An 18,978-nucleotide genomic window follows, 5' to 3' on the forward strand; every position below is an offset into this window, starting at 1 on the left:
ACCGTAAAATCTGTTTCTTGGAGCCTTCATTGGGGGACACAGCACCCTCCCTACTTGTTTGTTCTGGTACCGTGTTTGGGGCCTGGAGGCCCTAGTTTAGTTGGTACTTTTTACTATTTTGAGTTCTGTCGCTTCTCCTACTGCTTTTTGCACTAACTGAGGTACTTGGTGCCTGTCGGTGGGTGTATACTGAGAGGGAGGAGCTACGCCTTTTCCTTTTTTTGCATAGTGTCAGCCTCCTAGCAGCAGCAGCATACACCCATGGTTGTCCTGTGTCCCCCAATGAAGGCTCCAAGAAAGATTTTACGGTAAGTTCCAAAAATCCCTCTTTTTTGTTTGTTTTGTCAAGATGGGATGCAGAGTGTACATTAATGTGAAAAAATAATGAACTTTTTTTTTTAATTTTCCAAATGGCTGCAATGAAACAGTGAAAATTTTAAAGGGGTGTGAATACTTTACGTACCCACTGTACAAGGGAATCTGATAGTAACTTGTATTGTAGCCACCTCTTACCCTACCCAAAGTCTGGAGACTGATTTTTTTTTATTTTTTTTTCTCCTACTCAAAAGAAAAAATGGTTTGTGGGAGCCAAGACTCAAAGAAAAATGGCTTATATTTTAATTGAATGGGTCTGTTGGCCTTTAAATAGTTTAACTATATTGTTTCCTTCTCGCTTCCATAGGAATGATAGAAACTGCACAAGTAGATGAAAGAGCCAAAGGCAATGGGCCAAGCCAATCAGGAACCGCAAGGAGAGGAGTACAGATTGTAGATGATGAACCACAGGCACAGAGCGCAGGCGGATGTTGTTCTGGATAATGTGTGAACTGAGCAGATACTTGTCCGATCAGGAAGATTGCCATATTCCAAGTCACTTATTCTTTTACCATTGGAGTAACAAAATTTAACAGTGTTTAAATAAAAATAAAATAAAAAAAAAGTAACAAAATCCATCAGGAAGTGGTAAACTAGCGGAGTGCGTGACCAGAGAATTGGCATTTTCTACAGCTGATAACCGAGCAATTACCAATGGCCTTTTTTACATATGTTTTTTCTTTACCGAAGAATAATATGCATGTAGAAAAGACCTACTTAAAGCTTCATTTATATTCTTTTTAAACCTGTTCTTTATTTAATAACTTATGTACATTGTTAGGATGGTATGCACTTTGCTGCCCTTTGTAATTTGTGGAAAACTAATTGTATTCTAAAGTTCATTCCCCAGTCCCCACGGCAAATACCAGTCAGATTTTTGCAGGGTTTGCACATGTACTAACTGTTAATTTTGGTTACACTTAATTCTGTAAAAAAACATCTGCTCAATGTGCACTGTGCATTACATATTAAATATTTTATCTGCTTTTTCCTGTACAAAATATGTACTACAATGTTGTATGACATTGCAGCTGACAGGTTGTCATCATACTGTTCTGCAAGTGACCTTTGTGCTGTCCTGACTCCTCACGTGTCCTTACGACTTGCTCTAACTGCAGTGATTGCATACACATTGGAATATAGTCCCGCTAATCGGAAAGAATCCTGAATATAAGATTACACTGAAATCTAGAGGAAAAAAATCCATCTTGTGGAGGAGTACATAGAACCAGCACTTATTTGCTACTTTTCAGTCGTCCTCCTCCTGTGTAATTGCCATTATTCGTTGTAGAATAAATCATTTATGCCTAACCATCTTTATGACAAAACTTTAAAATTATTGAAAACTTTTTTTCTTTCTTTTCTTACTACATTTCTTCTCCCACCACCACCTTCTACCCCCCCCCCCAGTCACTAAACTCTAAGGCCGGCGTCACACTTGGCGTAAGACAATACGGTCCGTATTTTACGGCCGTAATACGGACAAATGTTCCCAAAATAGTGATCCGTAGGCGGGGTGTGTCAGCGTATTTTGCGCATGGCATCCTCCGTATGGCATCCGTACTGCGATATTTTCTCGCAGGCTTGCAAAACCGACATCTAATGGATTTATGTGCTCAAATGTTCGGGAAAACATATATACAGTATATGTATATTGTGTGTGTGTGTGTGCGCGTGTGCGCGCGTGTGCATGTGCGGTAATTCAATTGCTGGCTTTTAATTTCTCCTTCCCAAACCCGACATGATGAGACATGGTTTACATACAGTAAACCATCTCATATCCCCATTTTTTTATGCATATTCCACACTACTAATGTTAGTAGTGTGTGTATATGCAAAATTTGGGCGCTGTAGCTGCTAAAATAAAGGGTTAAATGGCGGAAAAAATTGGTGTGGGCTCCCGTGCAATTTTCTCCGCCAGAGTAGTAAAGCCAGTGACTGACGGCAGATATTAATAGCCTAGAGAGGGTCCATGGTTATTGGCCCCCCTCCGTGGCTACAAACATCTGCCCCCAGCCACCCCAGAAAAGGCACATCTGGAATGAAGGGTTAATGCCACCTTGCTATTGGAAGGTGACATTAAGCCAGATTAATAATGGAGAGGCGTCAATTATGACACCTATCCATTATTAATCCAATTGTTTGAAAGGGTTAAAAAACACACACACAATTTAAAAGTATTTTAATGAAATAAACACAGCGGTTGTTTTAATATTTTATTGCTCTCTCAATCCATTTGCAGACCCTCGCTTGGCAAAACAATAAATGCACAAGATACATACCCTCTGTTGAACCGTCACGTCCCACGAGGTAATCCATCTGAAGGGGTTAAAATAATTTACAAGCAGGAGCCCTGCAAATGCAGCTGTGCTCCTGCTTGTAATTCCCCGGCGAATGAAGGAAATGTAGGTCATTGACCTACATTTCCTTCAGTCGCGGTGATGCGCCCCCTGGTGGATGTCCTCATATGACCTGGAGCGTGGGAAAAAGTTCCCAGGCTGCAGTTCATGAGAACATCCAGCAGGGGCGCATCACCGCGACTGAATGTAAGTATAGATCACTCTGCTTTCCTTTCAGCACCCGGGGATTACAGGCACGAGCGAGTGGTTTAGCGCAGCTCATGCCTGTAATATTAGTTAACCCCTTCAGATGGATTACCTCGTGGGACGTGATAGGACATCAGAAGGTATGTATATTGTGTGTTTATTTTGCCAAGCGAGGGTGTTCCTGATGGATTGAGAGAGCAATAAAATACTAAAACAACCTGTTTGTTTATTTCATTAAAATACTTTAAAATCATGTGTGTTTTTTAACCCTTTCAAACAATTGGATTAATAATGGATAGGTGACATAATTGACGCTTCTCCATTATTAATCTGGCTTAATGTCACCTTACAATAGCAAGGTGGCATTAACCCTTCATTACCCCATATCCCACCGCTACAGGGAGTGGGAAGAGAGTGGCCAAGTGCCAGAATAGGCGCATCTTCCAGATGTGCCTTTTCTGGGGTGGCTGGGGGCAGATGTTTGTAGCCAGGGGGGGGGGGGGGGGGGCGGGGGGGCAATAACCATGGACCCTCTCCTGGCTATTAATATCTGCCGTCAGTCACTGGCTTTACCATTCTGGCGGAGAAAATTGCGCGGGAGCCCACGCCAATTTTTTCTGCCATTTAGCCCTTTATTTAGCAGCTACAGCGCTGAAATTTTGCACATACACACTACTAACATTAGTAGTGTGGAATATGCAAAAAAAAATGGGATATGAGATGGTTTACTGTATGTAAACCATGTCTCATATCCTGTCGGGTTTAGGCAGGAGAAATGAAAAGCCGGCAATTGAATTACCGACTTTTCACTAACACCGCTGCGTATTTCTCGCAAGTCACACTGCTGGTCCGTGTGGAATCCGTATTTTTCTTGCCCCCATAGACTTTCATTGGTGATTTTTTTTTGCGCAATACGCTGACAAACGCAGCATGCTGCGATTTTGTACGGCCGTAGAACGCCGTATATTACGGATCCGTAATATACGGCTGATAGGACTAGACCCATTGAGAATGATTGTGCCGTATGTTATGCAAGTTTTACGGACGTAGTTTCTGCGCTCTTACGTCCGTAAAACTCGCATGTGTGACGGCGGCCTAACACTGACATGTTTGAAGCCTTACAATCGGTTAAGCAGATCTTAAGTGTCGTCATATTAACCTTTTGTGGTTCCTTGGAAATGTCTCTGTTCACTTGTATGATGGCTTTCCTGCACTCTATTTGTAGATAAATACAAGGGGATTGTGGTGAATAGGAGGCTACAATTAATGTTTGACATCAATTTGTTTTAATTCACAAAAACAGTAAAAGTAATGGTCAAAGATATGGATAGGAATCACTTGACTGACTTTTTGTTGTCCTTTGCGCCTTTTTGTTACTCGAATATTTAAGACTCACATGATTCTTCCACTTCAAGTGTTCAGAAACTCAGTCGCTTGGGACATTTTACCTATTTTCTAACATTAGTGGGGGCACTACAAATAAAGGGGTGTACCATCTTTGTTTACTTAAAGGATTGGCCAGATTACTTATGTCCTTTTTTTTTTTTTCCCGGTTTTTCCAGGACATCATCCTGACAGCACCCTGGAGGACGTCCTCCTCCCCTTGCTGGGACAGGAAACACCCGAGTTTGAAAGGTCATGTCCCACCCCTAATCCTCAGTGTTTTTCCTGTCCCTGCAAGGAAAGGACGCACGAGTGGAAAGCTGCAAGCTTACCGGAGCTCAGGGGGATCGTGCGGCTTGCCAATATCCTTCCCCCTGTCAAGAGGCTCAGGCCCTCCGGAGGGGGGGTCCCTCTGCTCCAAAGACCAGGAGTGGACGAGGCTCCTGGTGGCAGCCGCTCCTCCCGGTGGGAGGCTCTCGGCTGCGGACGCCATCCACGGTGTGTGCGGCTTCCAGGGAGCAGCGTGGTGTCCAGCACGGCGTCTCCAGACGGAAGTGCCCAGGACGCGTCACTTCCGGTTTTCGGCATCCGTTACCGTCACTTCCGGTAACGCTGCAAGTAAAGGGGGAAAGCGTGCGTTCCAGTGTGGACCGCATATCGGCTGAAGCGCTCCTGTTCCGACGCTACAAGCTGCGGGGACCTGCTACACTCGTCATGGAAGCAAGTATGCCGGTCGAGGAGGTGGTAAGTGCGCATAGCGCAGACCCCTATCCGCACGTAGAAGCAGGCTTACCCCAGCGCTTATCCCTATCTTATGTCATTTAAGGATAAGGGAACCCCTGCTGGCCCCTCTGGTCAGGCTAGGAGATCCGGCAAGGCCTCGGGCAGCCGCAAGAGGGCCAGACGGGAACGAGAACCAGAGTTTACTTCTGAGGACAAGTCTAACTCAGAGGAAGAGGGCGAGCTTCCGTCAGGAAGCCAGGACCACCAAAGAAAATATCTCTTCCAGGCAGAAGAGACAAATGATCTGGTGCAGGCAGTACGGTGCACCATGCAGATAGAATAGACACCTAAACCACAATACAGGCAGGACCTGATGTTTGGGGGACTTATGTCACGTCAGCAGACTGTATTCCCCGTTAGCGAGCACATTAAAGCCATGATAATGGAGGAGTGGAAGGAAGCGGAACGCCGGCTGGTGTTATCCAAAGAGTTCAAAGCTCGTCTACCATTTGAACCTGAGGACGTAAAACTGTGGGAAGAAATCCCTAAGGTTGACGTTCCGGTGGCGAAGGTGGCTAAAAAGACTGCCATACCATTCGAGGACTCTTCAAGCCTGCGCGATCCCATGGATAGAAAGACTGACATCCTTTTGAAAAGAGCCTGGGAATCTTCCGCGGCTCTGATTAAAACCAACATAGCGGCTACCGCGGTAGCTCGTTCTATGTACCTTTGGATGGGTCAGTTGGAAGAGCACCTGTCCAATAAGACTCTGAGATCCTAAAGTCCATCCCTATTATGAGGTCCGCCACGGCCTTTCTGTCCGATATGACTGCTGAATCGGTCAGATTCTCGGCTAGAAGTGATTCTCTATCCAACGCGGCTAGGAGGGCGGTCTGGCTAAGATCCTGGTCCGGGGATAGTGCTTCCAAATCTAAGCTATGTTCAATCCCCTTCTCCGGAGCACGGGTATTCGGGCCCCCTCTTGATACTATCCTAGAGTCAGCTTCGGATAAAAAGAAGGGGTTTCCGGAGGACAAAACTAGGAAACCTCAGTCCTTTCGGAGGGGATTCCCCTTCCGAAGACAGTCTGACGCTAGAGGAGGTAGATCCCATAGAGGATCTTATAGGGGCTCCCGTAACCAGGGCAATAGAAACAGAAGTTTCTTTTTCAGTCTCTCTTCAAAGTCTAAGCCGCAATGACGCCACACTTATAGGGGGAAGGCTCCGTCACTTCGCGCACAAATGGGCCCGAATCACTCAAAACAATTGGGTTCTTCGGACTGTATCAGAAGGCTACCGTATCGAGCTTTACTCTCCTCCGCCATACAGATTTATCGCACCTACGGTTATAATGCGAGACTCCCCAATGATGATAGACCTAAAGGACATGCTCTCCTCAGAGGTCATAGTGCCAGTACCACCTCTGGAAGTAAGCCAGGGTCATTACTCCTCCCTTTTCTCCACTGCAAAACCATCCGGCGAATCTCGCACTATAATAAATCTGAAGCCTCTGAACGCCTGGGTAAGGTACAAGAGGTTCCGTATGGAGTCTATTCGTTCCGCAATCCTCATAGATCAGAATGCCGTGATGTGCACTCTCGACCTGAAGAGTGCCTACTATCAGGTCCCAGTCCACCCCTCCTCTCAGAAGCTTCTGAGGTTTGCGGTAGTTCTGCCATCCGGGACCTGTCACTACCAGTTCCAGTGCCTTCCGTTCGGGCTTGCCTCAGCACCCCGTATCTTTACAAAGCTGGTGTCCGAGATTGTCGCTTTCCTAAGAAGTCAAGGGATCATAATAGTCCCATATCTCAACGACTTCCTCCTGGTAGCAAGAACGCCAGAGATTCTATCAGACCACAGGAACCGAACCATTTTGGTGATGGAAGAGTTAGGATGGGTCATAAATTGGAGGAAATCCGACCTAACCCCAGAACACAGGAAAACCTTTCTGGGAGTATATCTGGACTCGACAAACAGAATATCCCTCCTACCCGAGTCCAAGCTGGAAGCAATACAGTCCCAAATCCGGCTCCTTTTAAGACATGGGGGGTCAATAAGAGTGGCCATGAGAGTCCTCGGCCTAATGACGGCCTGCATTCCGTGTGTAAGATGGGCTCAGTTCCATTCAAGACCACTGCAGAAACTAATCCTTTCCAAGTGGGACAGACGCCTAGCTTCTCTGGACAGCACTTTAAGGCTATCTCCTCTGGTAAGAGGGTCTCTCCTTTGGTGGACAGAACCAGAAAACCTAAGGAAGGGAGTGTTATGGTCGGCCGAGCCCCACGTAGTAGTCACTACAGATGCCAGCGCCTGGGGAGCTCACTTAGAAGACAGGTTCCTTCAGGGGAGATGGCCGGAGGAGGTCACCCACAGCTCCTCCAACTTCAAAGAGCTGTACGCTGTTTGGGAAGCTTTGAGACGGAACCATCATGTCTTAAGGAACCGCCATGTTAGAATAATGTCCGACAATGTGACAACAGTCTCTTTCCTGAAGCATCAGGGAGGCGCAAGACACCATCTGCTTCAGGAATTGGCGGATCGGATATTTCGGTGGGCAGAAAGATCGGTCCTATCCATTTCACCTGGAAGGCTCCCAGAACGTCATAGCAGACTACCTCAGCAGGAGAAGGGTGTTTCCAACAGAATGGGAACTCAACCAGGACATCTTCCAGGAGTTATGTCTACGTTGGGGAACTTCTTGTATAGACCTATTCGCAAGCAGGAGAAATTCGAAGGTCTCAAGATTCTTCTCACTGAACCCTCGGGATCTTCCGGAAGGGATAGACGCTCTGAGCCAAGTCTGGACGGAACCTCTCTCATATGCATTCCCTCCTCTGGCGTTAATCCCGGCTGTTCTCAGGAAGATCAAACCGGATCAAGCCCGGGTTATATTGATCGTCCCATACTGGCCAAGAAGGAGCTGGTTCTCCCTTCTACTACAGCTGGCGATTGCAAATCCAGTAGAACTTCCTCTCAGACCGGATGTTATCCACCAGGGCCCGGTTCTTCACCCAAACCCAGAGAAACTCCGTCTCTCAGCATGGATCCTGAAGGGCTCATCTTGAAGGCAAAGGGCCTGTCAAGTCGAGTGATAACAACTATCAAGTTCAGTAGGAAGCCTGTTACATCAGCAATTTACCTGAAGATCTGGAGGCGATTCTGTCTGGAAGGTGGCAGGTCTGAGGTTGCGGCAGGCACTCCTGACTTACCCAGAATCCTGGATTTCCTTCAGGCTGGGTTTGACAAAGGTCTCAAACCTAGCACCTTGAAGGTGCAGATCTCGGCACTTAGCTCCTTCCTTGACTATCCCCTAGCTTCTCACCCGTGGATAGTTAGATTTATCAGAGCCACACAGAGGTTGAGCCCTACTATTAGACATTTATCGCCTTCTTGGTACCTTAATCTGGTCCTCAGATTCCTCTGTAAGGACCTTTATGCTTCTTCCGATAATATGCCCATTTCGGTCCTCACTCGCAAGACGGCATTTCTAGTGGCAATCACCACGGCTAAAAGGGTGGGGGAAATTCAGGCCCTGTGTACTAGGGACCCGAACCTCCAGGTTAGAGACGATTGCCTGATTCTTAAACTGGACCCCTCCTTTATCCCAAAAGTAGGAACAATTAAAAATAGAAATCAAGAAATCGTGTTGCCATCCTTCTGCGATAACCCCACTAATGCTAAAGAAAGGGACTTACATTCTCTGGATGTCAGGCAGGCGGTCCTAGACTACCTGGCAGCCACCAGCTCTTGGCATACTGATCCGAATTTATTCATTCTGTATGGGGGAAAAAATAAGGGTAAGAAGGCCTCTAAGGCCTCTATCGCACGGTGGATCACGTCTGTGATCTCGGAGGCCTACCAGTCACAGGGGGTCCCTCCTCCAGAGGGTCTCCATGTACATTCTACTCGGGGGATAGCTACTTCTTGGGCAGAGAGGGCAGGTGCCTCTTTAGAACAAATTTGTAAGGCCGCGACATGGGCTAGTGCCAACACCTTTTGTAAACATTATAAACTTGATGTTTTGTCTGGTCAACATACTGCTTTTGGGAGGAAGGTACTCCAAGCGGTAATCCCACCCTGAGGAGGTGCTTTGGTACTCTCCAGGGTGCTGTCAGGATGACGTCCTGGAAAATGGGTATTAAGCTTACCGTTAATGATGTTTCCAGGAGTCCATCCTGACAGCACTGGTAGTTCCCTCCCTCTGATATTTATATCATGTTTGTTTAAACCTGGCATGTATGTAACATGCTTCTAACATATGATGTAATATGTCTGGATTCAATGTATTATGTTTGATGTCATCATTAAACTTGTTTTCTGCATATCCATGTAGCGGTTCTTGTTACAACACTGAGGATTAGGGGTGGGACATGACCTTTTAAACTCGTGTGTTTCCTGTCCCAGCAAGGGGAGGAGGACGTCCTCCAGGGTGCTGTCAGGATGGACTCCTGGAAACATCATTAACGGTAAGCTTAATACCTATTTTTCGCGTGTTTTTTTAGCATTTTGCACGCGTAATTAGCTTGCAGAATGCTAAAGTTTTCCAAGTGATCTGTAGCATCGCTTGGAAAACTGACTGACAGGTTGGTCACACTTGTCAAACATAGTGTTTGACAAGTGTGACCAACTTTTTACTATAGATGCTGCCTATGCAGCATCAATAGTAAAAGAATGTTTAAAAATAATAAAAAAAATAAAAAAAGGTTATACTCGCCTGCAGACGGACCATCTCAGCGGCGTCCGTTCCTATAGATGCTGTGTGTGTGTGCAGGACCTTCGATGACGTCGCGACTTGTGATTGGTCGGGTGACCGCTCATGCGACCAATCACAAGACCGCGACGTCATCGCAGGTCCTTCACAGAGACCATCTAAAGGAACGGAAGCGGCAGCATGCCTTCGGGGCCATCGAAGGTGAGTATATCACTATTTTTTATTTTAATTCTTTTTTTTTTTGACCAATTATATGGTGCCCAGTGCGTGGAGGAGAGTCTCCTCTCCTCCACCCTGGGTACCAACTGCACATAATCTGCTTACTTCCCGCATGGTGTGCACAGCCCCGTGCGGGAAGTAAGTAGATCAATGCACTCCTAGGTGTGCGGAATCCCCGCAATTCCAATGAACATGTTGCTTTTTTTTCCGCTATGCGATTTTTTTTGCGGAAAAAAATGCAACATTTGCACAAAAAATGCGGAATACACTGTAAATAATAGGAGGCATTTGTTAGCGTTTTTTCGCTTTTTTTTCACGTTTTTATAGCAAAAAAACGCGAAAAATCCTGAACGTGTGCACATGGCCTAAATGTAACCCTCATGCTGATAATCCTAGTTAGAACTGCCTAGCAGCGGAGGTTGCACCCTGCAATTATCACGAGATAGGTGCCCCAGCTCCTCGACAGCTGTCCCTGAAACTCCTGTGTATCACCTATAAACAGTGTGAATCAGATAAACCATCATTCAACCATAACAGGAAAATGAGATGGACAGTAATTGCCAAATGGAAAGATGATGGATGGCAGGTTATTTTTGGTTTTCTAACCTTTATTTGCCTATTTTTCTTGTTTTTTTTTAATGAGTGGATTAGGAACGTCTAACTGGTCTGTAGGAGCCAGAACTCTTAAAGGGACTCTGTCACCTCAATTTGGAGGGAACAATTTTCAGCCATAGAGGCGGGGTTTTCAGCTGTTTGATTCACCCTTTCCTTACCCGCTGGCCTCAATATTGGATTGAAGTTCATTCTCTGTCCTCTGTAGTACATTCCTGCACAAGGCAATCTTGCCTTACGCAGGCGTGTACTATGGAGGACAGAGAATGAACTTCAATCCAATATTGCAGCCAGCGGGTAAGGAAAGGGTGAATCAAACAGCTGAAAACCCCACCTCTATGGCTGAAAATTGTTCCCTCCAAATTCAGGTGACAGAGTCCCTTTAATGGTTGGTAGGGGATCAAATATTTATTTCTCACTGCAAAATGCAAATGTATATAATTTATACAATGAGATAATTATGTGAGCTTTCCCTTCACCCATGACCGCACACCTGAGACAAGGATGGGAAACCTACTGAAATAAAAAGGCAATACCTCCCCCTGTGTCAGTTGGTTTCCTGTCCTTGATGGGAACCTTGTACTGAAATCGGCGGTGTCACAGAAGAGGATACTAAGTCTTATCCAGGCCTGTCTCAGTGCCGGAAGAGCAGGCTGTATGCTTGTGGGTATGCCTTCAGGATACTGAAAGTGCCATCCACAGGTGCAGTGGGGGCTCTAGTGTACGTGCGGGCGGCACACACAAAGGTGCGGTGCATATCTTGGTCCGCCACGATATCCTCCCTCCTCTGCTCTCAGACTCTGTAGTTCCAGTCTGGGTGTGCCCACTGATATCATGGTCGCAAGGCATGCTGGGAGTGCTCAAGTGATGTCAGAGGGGGCATGTTGAAAACAAAATGGCGTAGCAATAGACGAAAACACCGTCCGGGACGCGTGGGGATTCAGCGCGTCATGGGTTTGGCTGATTGGGGGGAGAATACTGGGCATCAGAAGACATGGAACAAAGGAGAGTGTGGTGGATCACCCTTAAAAAGGGGGTTGATAGCCACAGAACAGAGCATATGTTGTGCTCTCACTCAATCATGGAGACTGCAGCACAGCCGCCACTACCATCACCAGCTCTCCATCAGCGTAGGCATAGTAAAGGGGGCAGCCATCCCAGCTAAACGAGTGGAAAGTCACAGGACTCTGTGTCCAGTAGGGGATGTCCTAAGTTTTCCTGAACAGCCTCCAAAATCGGCACTCTTAAAGTGACAGCGGGTGGTGAGTGATCTTCAGGAATGTCACCATTTTTAATAGAGCCTTGTTCTTTGTTTAAATAACTAGGAACCTGGAAAAGGTAGGGTTAAGAAGACGAATAGAGAGTATGTAAGACCCCGCTAGCAGTGTACTTGCAGAAGAGTCTCTGTTCAGACTGCATACAAAAGGCAATCGGGGAAGAGACCCCAGACTTTGCTGCAAGCCTTAGGTCTGTGATCAAAATTGATGGAGCAGTAGCTAAGTCATAAAAAAAGGTCGACCGTAACCTTTGAGGATTCCAGGGTGCTCATGAATCTGCTAAGCAAGAAAGCGTACAGATATCTTAAGCACACCTGGGAGGCAGCAGCAGGGGGTCTGAAGCCAGAGATAGCTGGAACCTGTACCACCCACGCTGTTATGATTTGGCTGCAACAAATAGAGAAACTGCTCAATGACAAGACCCCAAGGGAGAAAATCCTAGTCATGCCCCTAGTACATAGAGCTGTAGCATTCCTGGTGGACACATCTGCAGACTCAGTGAAGCTAGTGGCTAGGTCAGCAGGCCTATCAAATGCGGCCAAATGAGCCTCATGGCTAAAAGGCTGTCCATGGCATTTGCATTCTTAAAATAGACTATGCGCCATTCCATGTGATGGTCAATTTCTATTTGGAAAGAAATGAGACGACATCCTGGAAAAGACCTGTGACAAAAAGAAGAGCTTTTCCGGATTCTCTAGTGTTACAAGAAAGTCTTCCTTTCGGAGGAAAAGATTTAATAGGGGATGTCTTCCAGGGGAAAGAAGAAAGTGGGAGTATAATGGCAGGATGGAGTCGGATTTATGTTCGGTGGCCACTCTTCATCTTCAAAAAAAAGTCCTTTTAATGATGCCAGGTCTGCAGTAGGGGTAAGGCTTTTCCTTTTTTATCCAGGCCTGGGAGAACATCTTACCCAGTCGCTGGGTTTTGAATATTGTAACAGAGGGTCTGAAGATAGACTTTGTCCACCTGCCACGTCAAACCTTCATAGTGACACCCCATAGGAGGTCACCAGAAGAACTACTAGCCCTGGAAGCAGAGATCATGGGTCTTTTAGAAAAATAGGTCCTGTGCGAGATCCCGCAGGAAGAAAAGGGAATTGGATTTCATTCCCCCCCTATTTTTAATAAAAAAAAAACAGATGGTTCCTTCAGAACTATCATCAATCTGAGGAATTCTCAACCGGTGGATAAGAAATCGCTCCTTCAAGATGGAATTGGTGAACATGGCTATAGAGCTGTTATATCACAACTGTTTCATGGCAGTCATCGATTTAAAGGTTGCGTACATCCCAATTCATCCAGACCAAAGATACCTGAGAGTAGCCCTGTACGTTCAGGAGAAGTCAAACATCAATTCAGAGCTCTTCCATTCAGGTTGTTGGTGGCTCCAAGGATTTTCACCAAAATAATATAATATCAGAGGTGATGGCCTGGGATCTAAATTTGGTACTAGAGGCATTAACCAAAGACCTGATTGAACCTCTACAGGAATTGTCAGCTAAATTCCTTATGCTTAAAACCATATTAGTGGCTCTGACATTGGCCCTCAGGGCGAGTTATGTACAGTCCCTGTCCATATGCCCTCCCTATACACCGGTATGTGAGGATAGGGTTATACTAAGAACTGACTCGGCTTACCTTCCTAAGGTAGCCCTTAAGTTCCATCGGTGCCAAAAAGGAAAGGGGTATGGGGTGTCCAAACGTACCATTGCAAGATGGATCAGGGAGGCCATTAGTTTGTCTTACACTGCGAGTGGTGCTCCAGTTCCTGAAGGCATCGAGGCTCTCTCCATCCGAGCCGTGGCAACGTCCTGGGCAGAAAAAGTGGACGTATCAATTGATCAGATTTGTAAGGCCGCTACCTGGTCCTCACCATCTACATGTTGCGTTACTGTGCGGTCGGTGGGCACGACAAAAAGCCGCATGCAGACGCATCCGCATACAACACATGTCCCTGCGTACCCAATGTTAAAGATAGGTACGCAGGATGCATGCGGAAGTAGGTGGACCTTAAGGGAAGAAGCGCGGAAGTAGGCGGAACTTAAGGGAGGAAGTACGCAGCCCTACGCACTCTACCCAAATGCAAGTGTTAACCCAGCCTCACTTTGGTGTTTTGCGGTAGAATTTCACCTAACATTGTCATTGTAGCTAAAATTACATATTCAAAACCTGCGACACCTAGAAAATTCTTTCAAAGGAATACATGATGCTTCTGCTACATGTGAAGTCACTCGTGGCAAAAGTGAGCAGTTGGTAGGATAGGCCGATATCTTTGGCTGTAAAGAATTCTGAATTTGCCCCAGAAGTTGGAAGAGCATTGGTTTCTAACCAATACGCTGAAGCCTCCCTGCTTATAAGTATGCACTGTTAGCCCTATGTAAAAGGAGAAAAACCTATGAAGAAAAAAGGTCCTCCAAACAGCAATATATAGTATAAATATCAAATTTTATTTGTTTTACTGACATAAAGAAAACATTAAAAAAAAACTATTAAAATTGCGGAGATATTAACAAAATAAAACATAGAAAAGACACTGAGCAAACATTTACCATCACAATTATTGTGTGAACCGTGTCTGAAAATGCACACTGTGGGAGGAGATGACGGCAAAGTTACATATCAGTTTTTGATCAGAGAAATAATAGATACACAGAGTTGCAATAGTGTCAGTAGCTCCGATGTATTTCCTAAGGAAGGAGTGGGCAATTAATTTTCCCAGGGGCCACATGAGAGACCGTGAATGTTGTGGAGTGCCGAACCAATAGGCTGAAATTAATTCTGCTCAATATTAATATCACTATATTATAATTATTATAATACAGGGTGGGCCATTTATGTGGATACACCTAAATAAAATGGGAATGGTTGGTGATATCAACTTCCTGTTTGTTGCACATTAGTATATGGGAGGGGGGAAACTTTTCAAGATGGGTGGTGACCAGGGCGGCCATTTTGGATGCAACTTTATAAATGGCCCACCCAAGTGTATCCAAATAAATGGCCCACCCTGTATTGATAATTATATTAATATTAAATGTATCACTTAATATTGGACAGAATTATGTTGACATCCCCCTATATATGGTTTGAACCAGAGTACAGCCCACGTGTATATCATATGAGCCCCCCACAGCCCCTTATATACTGTAAGATCCCCCACACAGTCCTATATATACTGTAAGAGCCCCCACACAGCCTCCACATATACATGAGCCCCAGTCTCCCCATATACAGCATGAGCACCATATAGCCTCCCCATATAGAGCATGAGCCCCAGTCTCCCCATATACAGCATGAGCCCCACAGTCTCCCCATATACAGCATGAGCCCCACAGTCTCCCCATATACAGCATGAGCCCCACAGTCTCCCCATATACAGCATGAGCACCATAAAGCCTCCCCATATACTGCATGAGCCCCACACAGCCTCCCTATATACAGCGTGAGCCCCACACAGCCTCCCTATATACTGCATGAGCCCCACAGAGACTCTCCATACACTGCATGAGCCCCACACAGCCTCCCTATATACTGCTTGAGCCTCAAAGCCTCCCCATGTCCATCATGAGACTCCCATAGCCTCCCCATGTCCTGGATGAGACTCCCATAGCCTCCCCATGTCCTGGATGAGGCCCCCACAGCCTCCCCATGTCCTGGATGAGGCCCCCACAGCCTCCCCATGTCCTGGATGAGGCCCCCACAGCCTCCCCATGTCCTGGATGAGGCCCCCATAGCCTCCCCATGTCCTGGATGAGGCCCCCATAGCCTCCCCATTTCCACCCAAACATCCCATACACATACAAAAAAGAACACCACATACTCACCTCGGTCCCGATCCCTCGGCGCTCTGCTTCTGTTCCTGTCTAGGTGTCTCCACACTACAGAGCTGACGTGATGAAATGATGTAATCGCATCAGATATTTCACATGCTGAATGGTGGAGGACGTGGCTGGAGATGGAGACAGCGATGCGGCTCGTGGGTCTCTGTTTTCCAGCCTCTCGCCTGTCTCTGTCCGCAGGCCGGGCTGAGACAGCCAGAGGGCCGGATGTGGGCCGCAGTTTGCCTGTGTCTGCCTAAGGGGATAAGCTGGAGCTCTCTGGAATCTAGGGAAATTCTGCCTAAATATCTGTCAGATAGTACAGTAATTTGTCTCTATGATAAAGGTTAAGATCATTTGTCTGATAGTATACCTTGTACTATGTGCTATTTGTGATGTTATCATCATTATTGATGACGTAAGGTACCTTCACACTAAATGACTTAACAACGATAGCGATCCGTGACGTTGCAGCGTCCTGGATAGCGATATCGTTGTGTTTGGCACGCAGCAGCGATCAGGATCCTGCTGTGATATCGCTGGTCGGAGCTGAAAGTCCAGAACTTTATTTGGTCGTCAGACCGGTGTGTATCGTTGTGTTTGACAGCAAAAGCAACGATGCCAGCAATGTTTTACAATGGTAACCAGGGTAAACATCGGGTTACTAAGCGCAGGGCCGCGCTTAGTAACCCGATATTTACCCTGGTTACCATTGTAAAAGTAAAAAAAAAAAACAGTACATACTCACTGATCCCTGGCCGTCTGCTTCCCGCACTGACTGTGAGCGCCGGCCGGCCGTAAAGCACAGCACAGCGGTGACGTCATCGCTGTGCTCTGCTTTTACTTTACAGCCGGCCGGAGCTCACAGTCAGTGCGGGAAGCAGACGGCCAGGGACCTGACGGACATCAGAAGGTATGTACTGTTTTTTTTACATTTACACTGGTAACCAGGGTAAACATCGGGTTACTAAGCGCGGCCCTGCACTTAGTAACCCGATGTTTACCCTGGTTACCCGGGGACTTCGGCATCGTTGGTCGCTGGAGAGCTGTCTGTGTGACAGCTCTCCAGCGACCACACAGCGACGCTGCAGCGATCGGCATCGTTGTCGATATCGCTGCAGCGTTGCTTAATGTGACGGTACCTTAATGATACATCTCCGCAGGAGACATCAGAGATAAGCCCCAGCACCTTCCAGCACCAGTGTCTGATTCTACAGCAGTTTACTGATGATGAACTACTAATGACGCTATTGCAACTTTAGGTATCTATTATTTCTTTGATCAAAAATTGATTTTTTGGTTTGTTAACATCTCCACAATTTTATTTTATTTTTTTAATGTTTTCTTTAAATAAAATTTTATATTTATACTATACACTGTTTGCAGGACATTTTTTCTTCATAGGTTTTTCTACAATAAAGGTTCTCCGTGTTCTGTAGGGCATCATAGGCTCCTATGTAAAAGGAGGATGAAGGAGCTGAGGACCTTCCTCTTCACAGCGGTACTCCTGTTTACTGCCTATGCAGTGCATTCACTCAGGACATCTCACTTGTCCTTTATTTTAGGATTTCTTTGGTGTAGTGCCTCCAAGTATAGCAGCTTCGCTGTATAAGGTCTAAGGCCTCTTCAGACTGTCACTGTTAGGCCCAATGACTGCTTTAAAGTTTGCCATAAACATAAGATGGCTATCGGCTGAGCATTAGGTTTTTTTTTCAGCTAAAATCTTTGTACAGATAACCACTTGTTTTGATTGGTTGATCATGTGTAGTGATGAGCGAACGTGCTCAGATAAGGTGTTATCTAAGCATGCTCTTGTGCTAACCGAGGGTCTTCAGCCTGCCCAAATAATATGTTCGAGTCCTCGCGACTGCACGTCTCGAGGTTGTTCAACAGCCACAACACATGAAGGGATTGCCTAACAAACGCGAGTCATGCAGCTGCGGGAACGCAAACATATTTTTGAGCGGGACAAAATCACTGGGTTAGCACCATTTGTGTGTTTTCAACAGGGAGAATGGAGAAAGCAGCTAATAAACTCCTGGCAGTGGCTTATCTGGGCTGAAAACAGGGCAGGATCGATAATTCCATTTGCCTGATCCTCTCAAACTAAATATAGGTAAACTGACTGAACAGTAATATAGTCTGAACTGGTGCATAACCAAAAAAGACTTACATAGCAAATAGATCAATGGCTGCACTCAACTGTACTAAAGCAAGGAAATGTGCAATACATGAAATGTGAATAGCATACTGGCTTGTGAAATTTATGACAAAACACATGAGATTCTTAGCACAAGATTTGGCCAAAAATTGTGAGCCCATCCACCAAACGTCAAGGTAATCTCAGATCAGATGGGTACCTGAGCTGTCTGCCTAGTGTGAACACTTACCTATGGCTAATAACATGGTAAAGCCTACATTTATAGGAAGGTCGGAACCAACTGTGTTTGGATGTAATTAAAATCACAGCATGGTGAAGGGCGGGGCGTTCAAGTCAGAAAAAGCAATACATAGTAAATATAGGAAAACTGACTGAACAGCAATCTAGTCTGAACTGGTGCATAACCAAAAAAGACTTACATTGCAAATAGATCAATGGCTGCACTCAACTGTACTAAAGCAAGGAAATGTGCACAAGATTACCTTGACGATGGTGGATGGGCTCACATTTTTTGGCCAAATCTTGTGCTAAGCATCTCATGTGTTTTTTCATAGATTTCACAATCCATTATGCTATTCACATTTCATGTATCGCACATTTCCTTGCTTTAGTACAGTTGAGTGCAGCCATTGATCTAGTTGATACTCTAAATCAGCATCATCTGTGGGGTAAGAGAGAAGAGGGCCCCTTTCCCATCAGATGATTGGTTGACTTATCTGCTGCTTATAAGGTGTGTGCTGGGGGGTTCTTAATGATCTGTATCATAGGGGTCTTGAGCTTGTTACCTAGAAGCAATTAACATGTTACCATCCTGGCAGCATGGCTTATACCGACATTAAATCCTGCAAGGACTGGAAAGCGTTTATCTGCTTTCCCCTGAATACTGTACAATATTCTGTACTGCCCCTTTTTTAGTCAATTGGATTTTCATGCAAAATTTCTGGCGGGAGGGAAAAAGGCTAATCCTGGATCCGGAGATCATTCTGCTTTTGTTTTACTTATGCCAGAAAACGGATTCAATCACTAATTGTTGTGCAATGGGTTCAGCAAAAGTTTTGCAATTCTCTTTTCCAGCTCTGCCGTCATTTTGAAAAGTGGGCAAAGTTTCGAGGTATTGGAGTCATGCCCAACCGAATTGCTATGATTTACACCAC

The 18,978-nt window shown here is 45.8% G+C and overlaps 1 protein-coding gene across 1 annotated transcript in view; it reads left to right on the forward strand.

Annotated features, from left to right (window-relative positions):
- The window catches only part of RAB21 (RAB21, member RAS oncogene family), a 43,934-nt gene extending 42,573 nt beyond the window's left edge, over positions 1–1,361 (forward strand). The window contains exon 7 of the mRNA XM_077265289.1: positions 683–1,361. Coding sequence (XP_077121404.1) covers positions 683–819 — 137 coding nt within the window. The 3' untranslated portion in view covers positions 820–1,361. The remainder of the gene's footprint in view (positions 1–682) is intronic.
- The last annotated feature ends 17,617 nt before the right edge of the window (positions 1,362–18,978 follow it).

This window comes from Ranitomeya variabilis, chromosome 5 (genome assembly GCF_051348905.1).
Source record: "Ranitomeya variabilis isolate aRanVar5 chromosome 5, aRanVar5.hap1, whole genome shotgun sequence".
Taxonomy (NCBI): Eukaryota; Metazoa; Chordata; class Amphibia; order Anura; family Dendrobatidae; genus Ranitomeya; species Ranitomeya variabilis.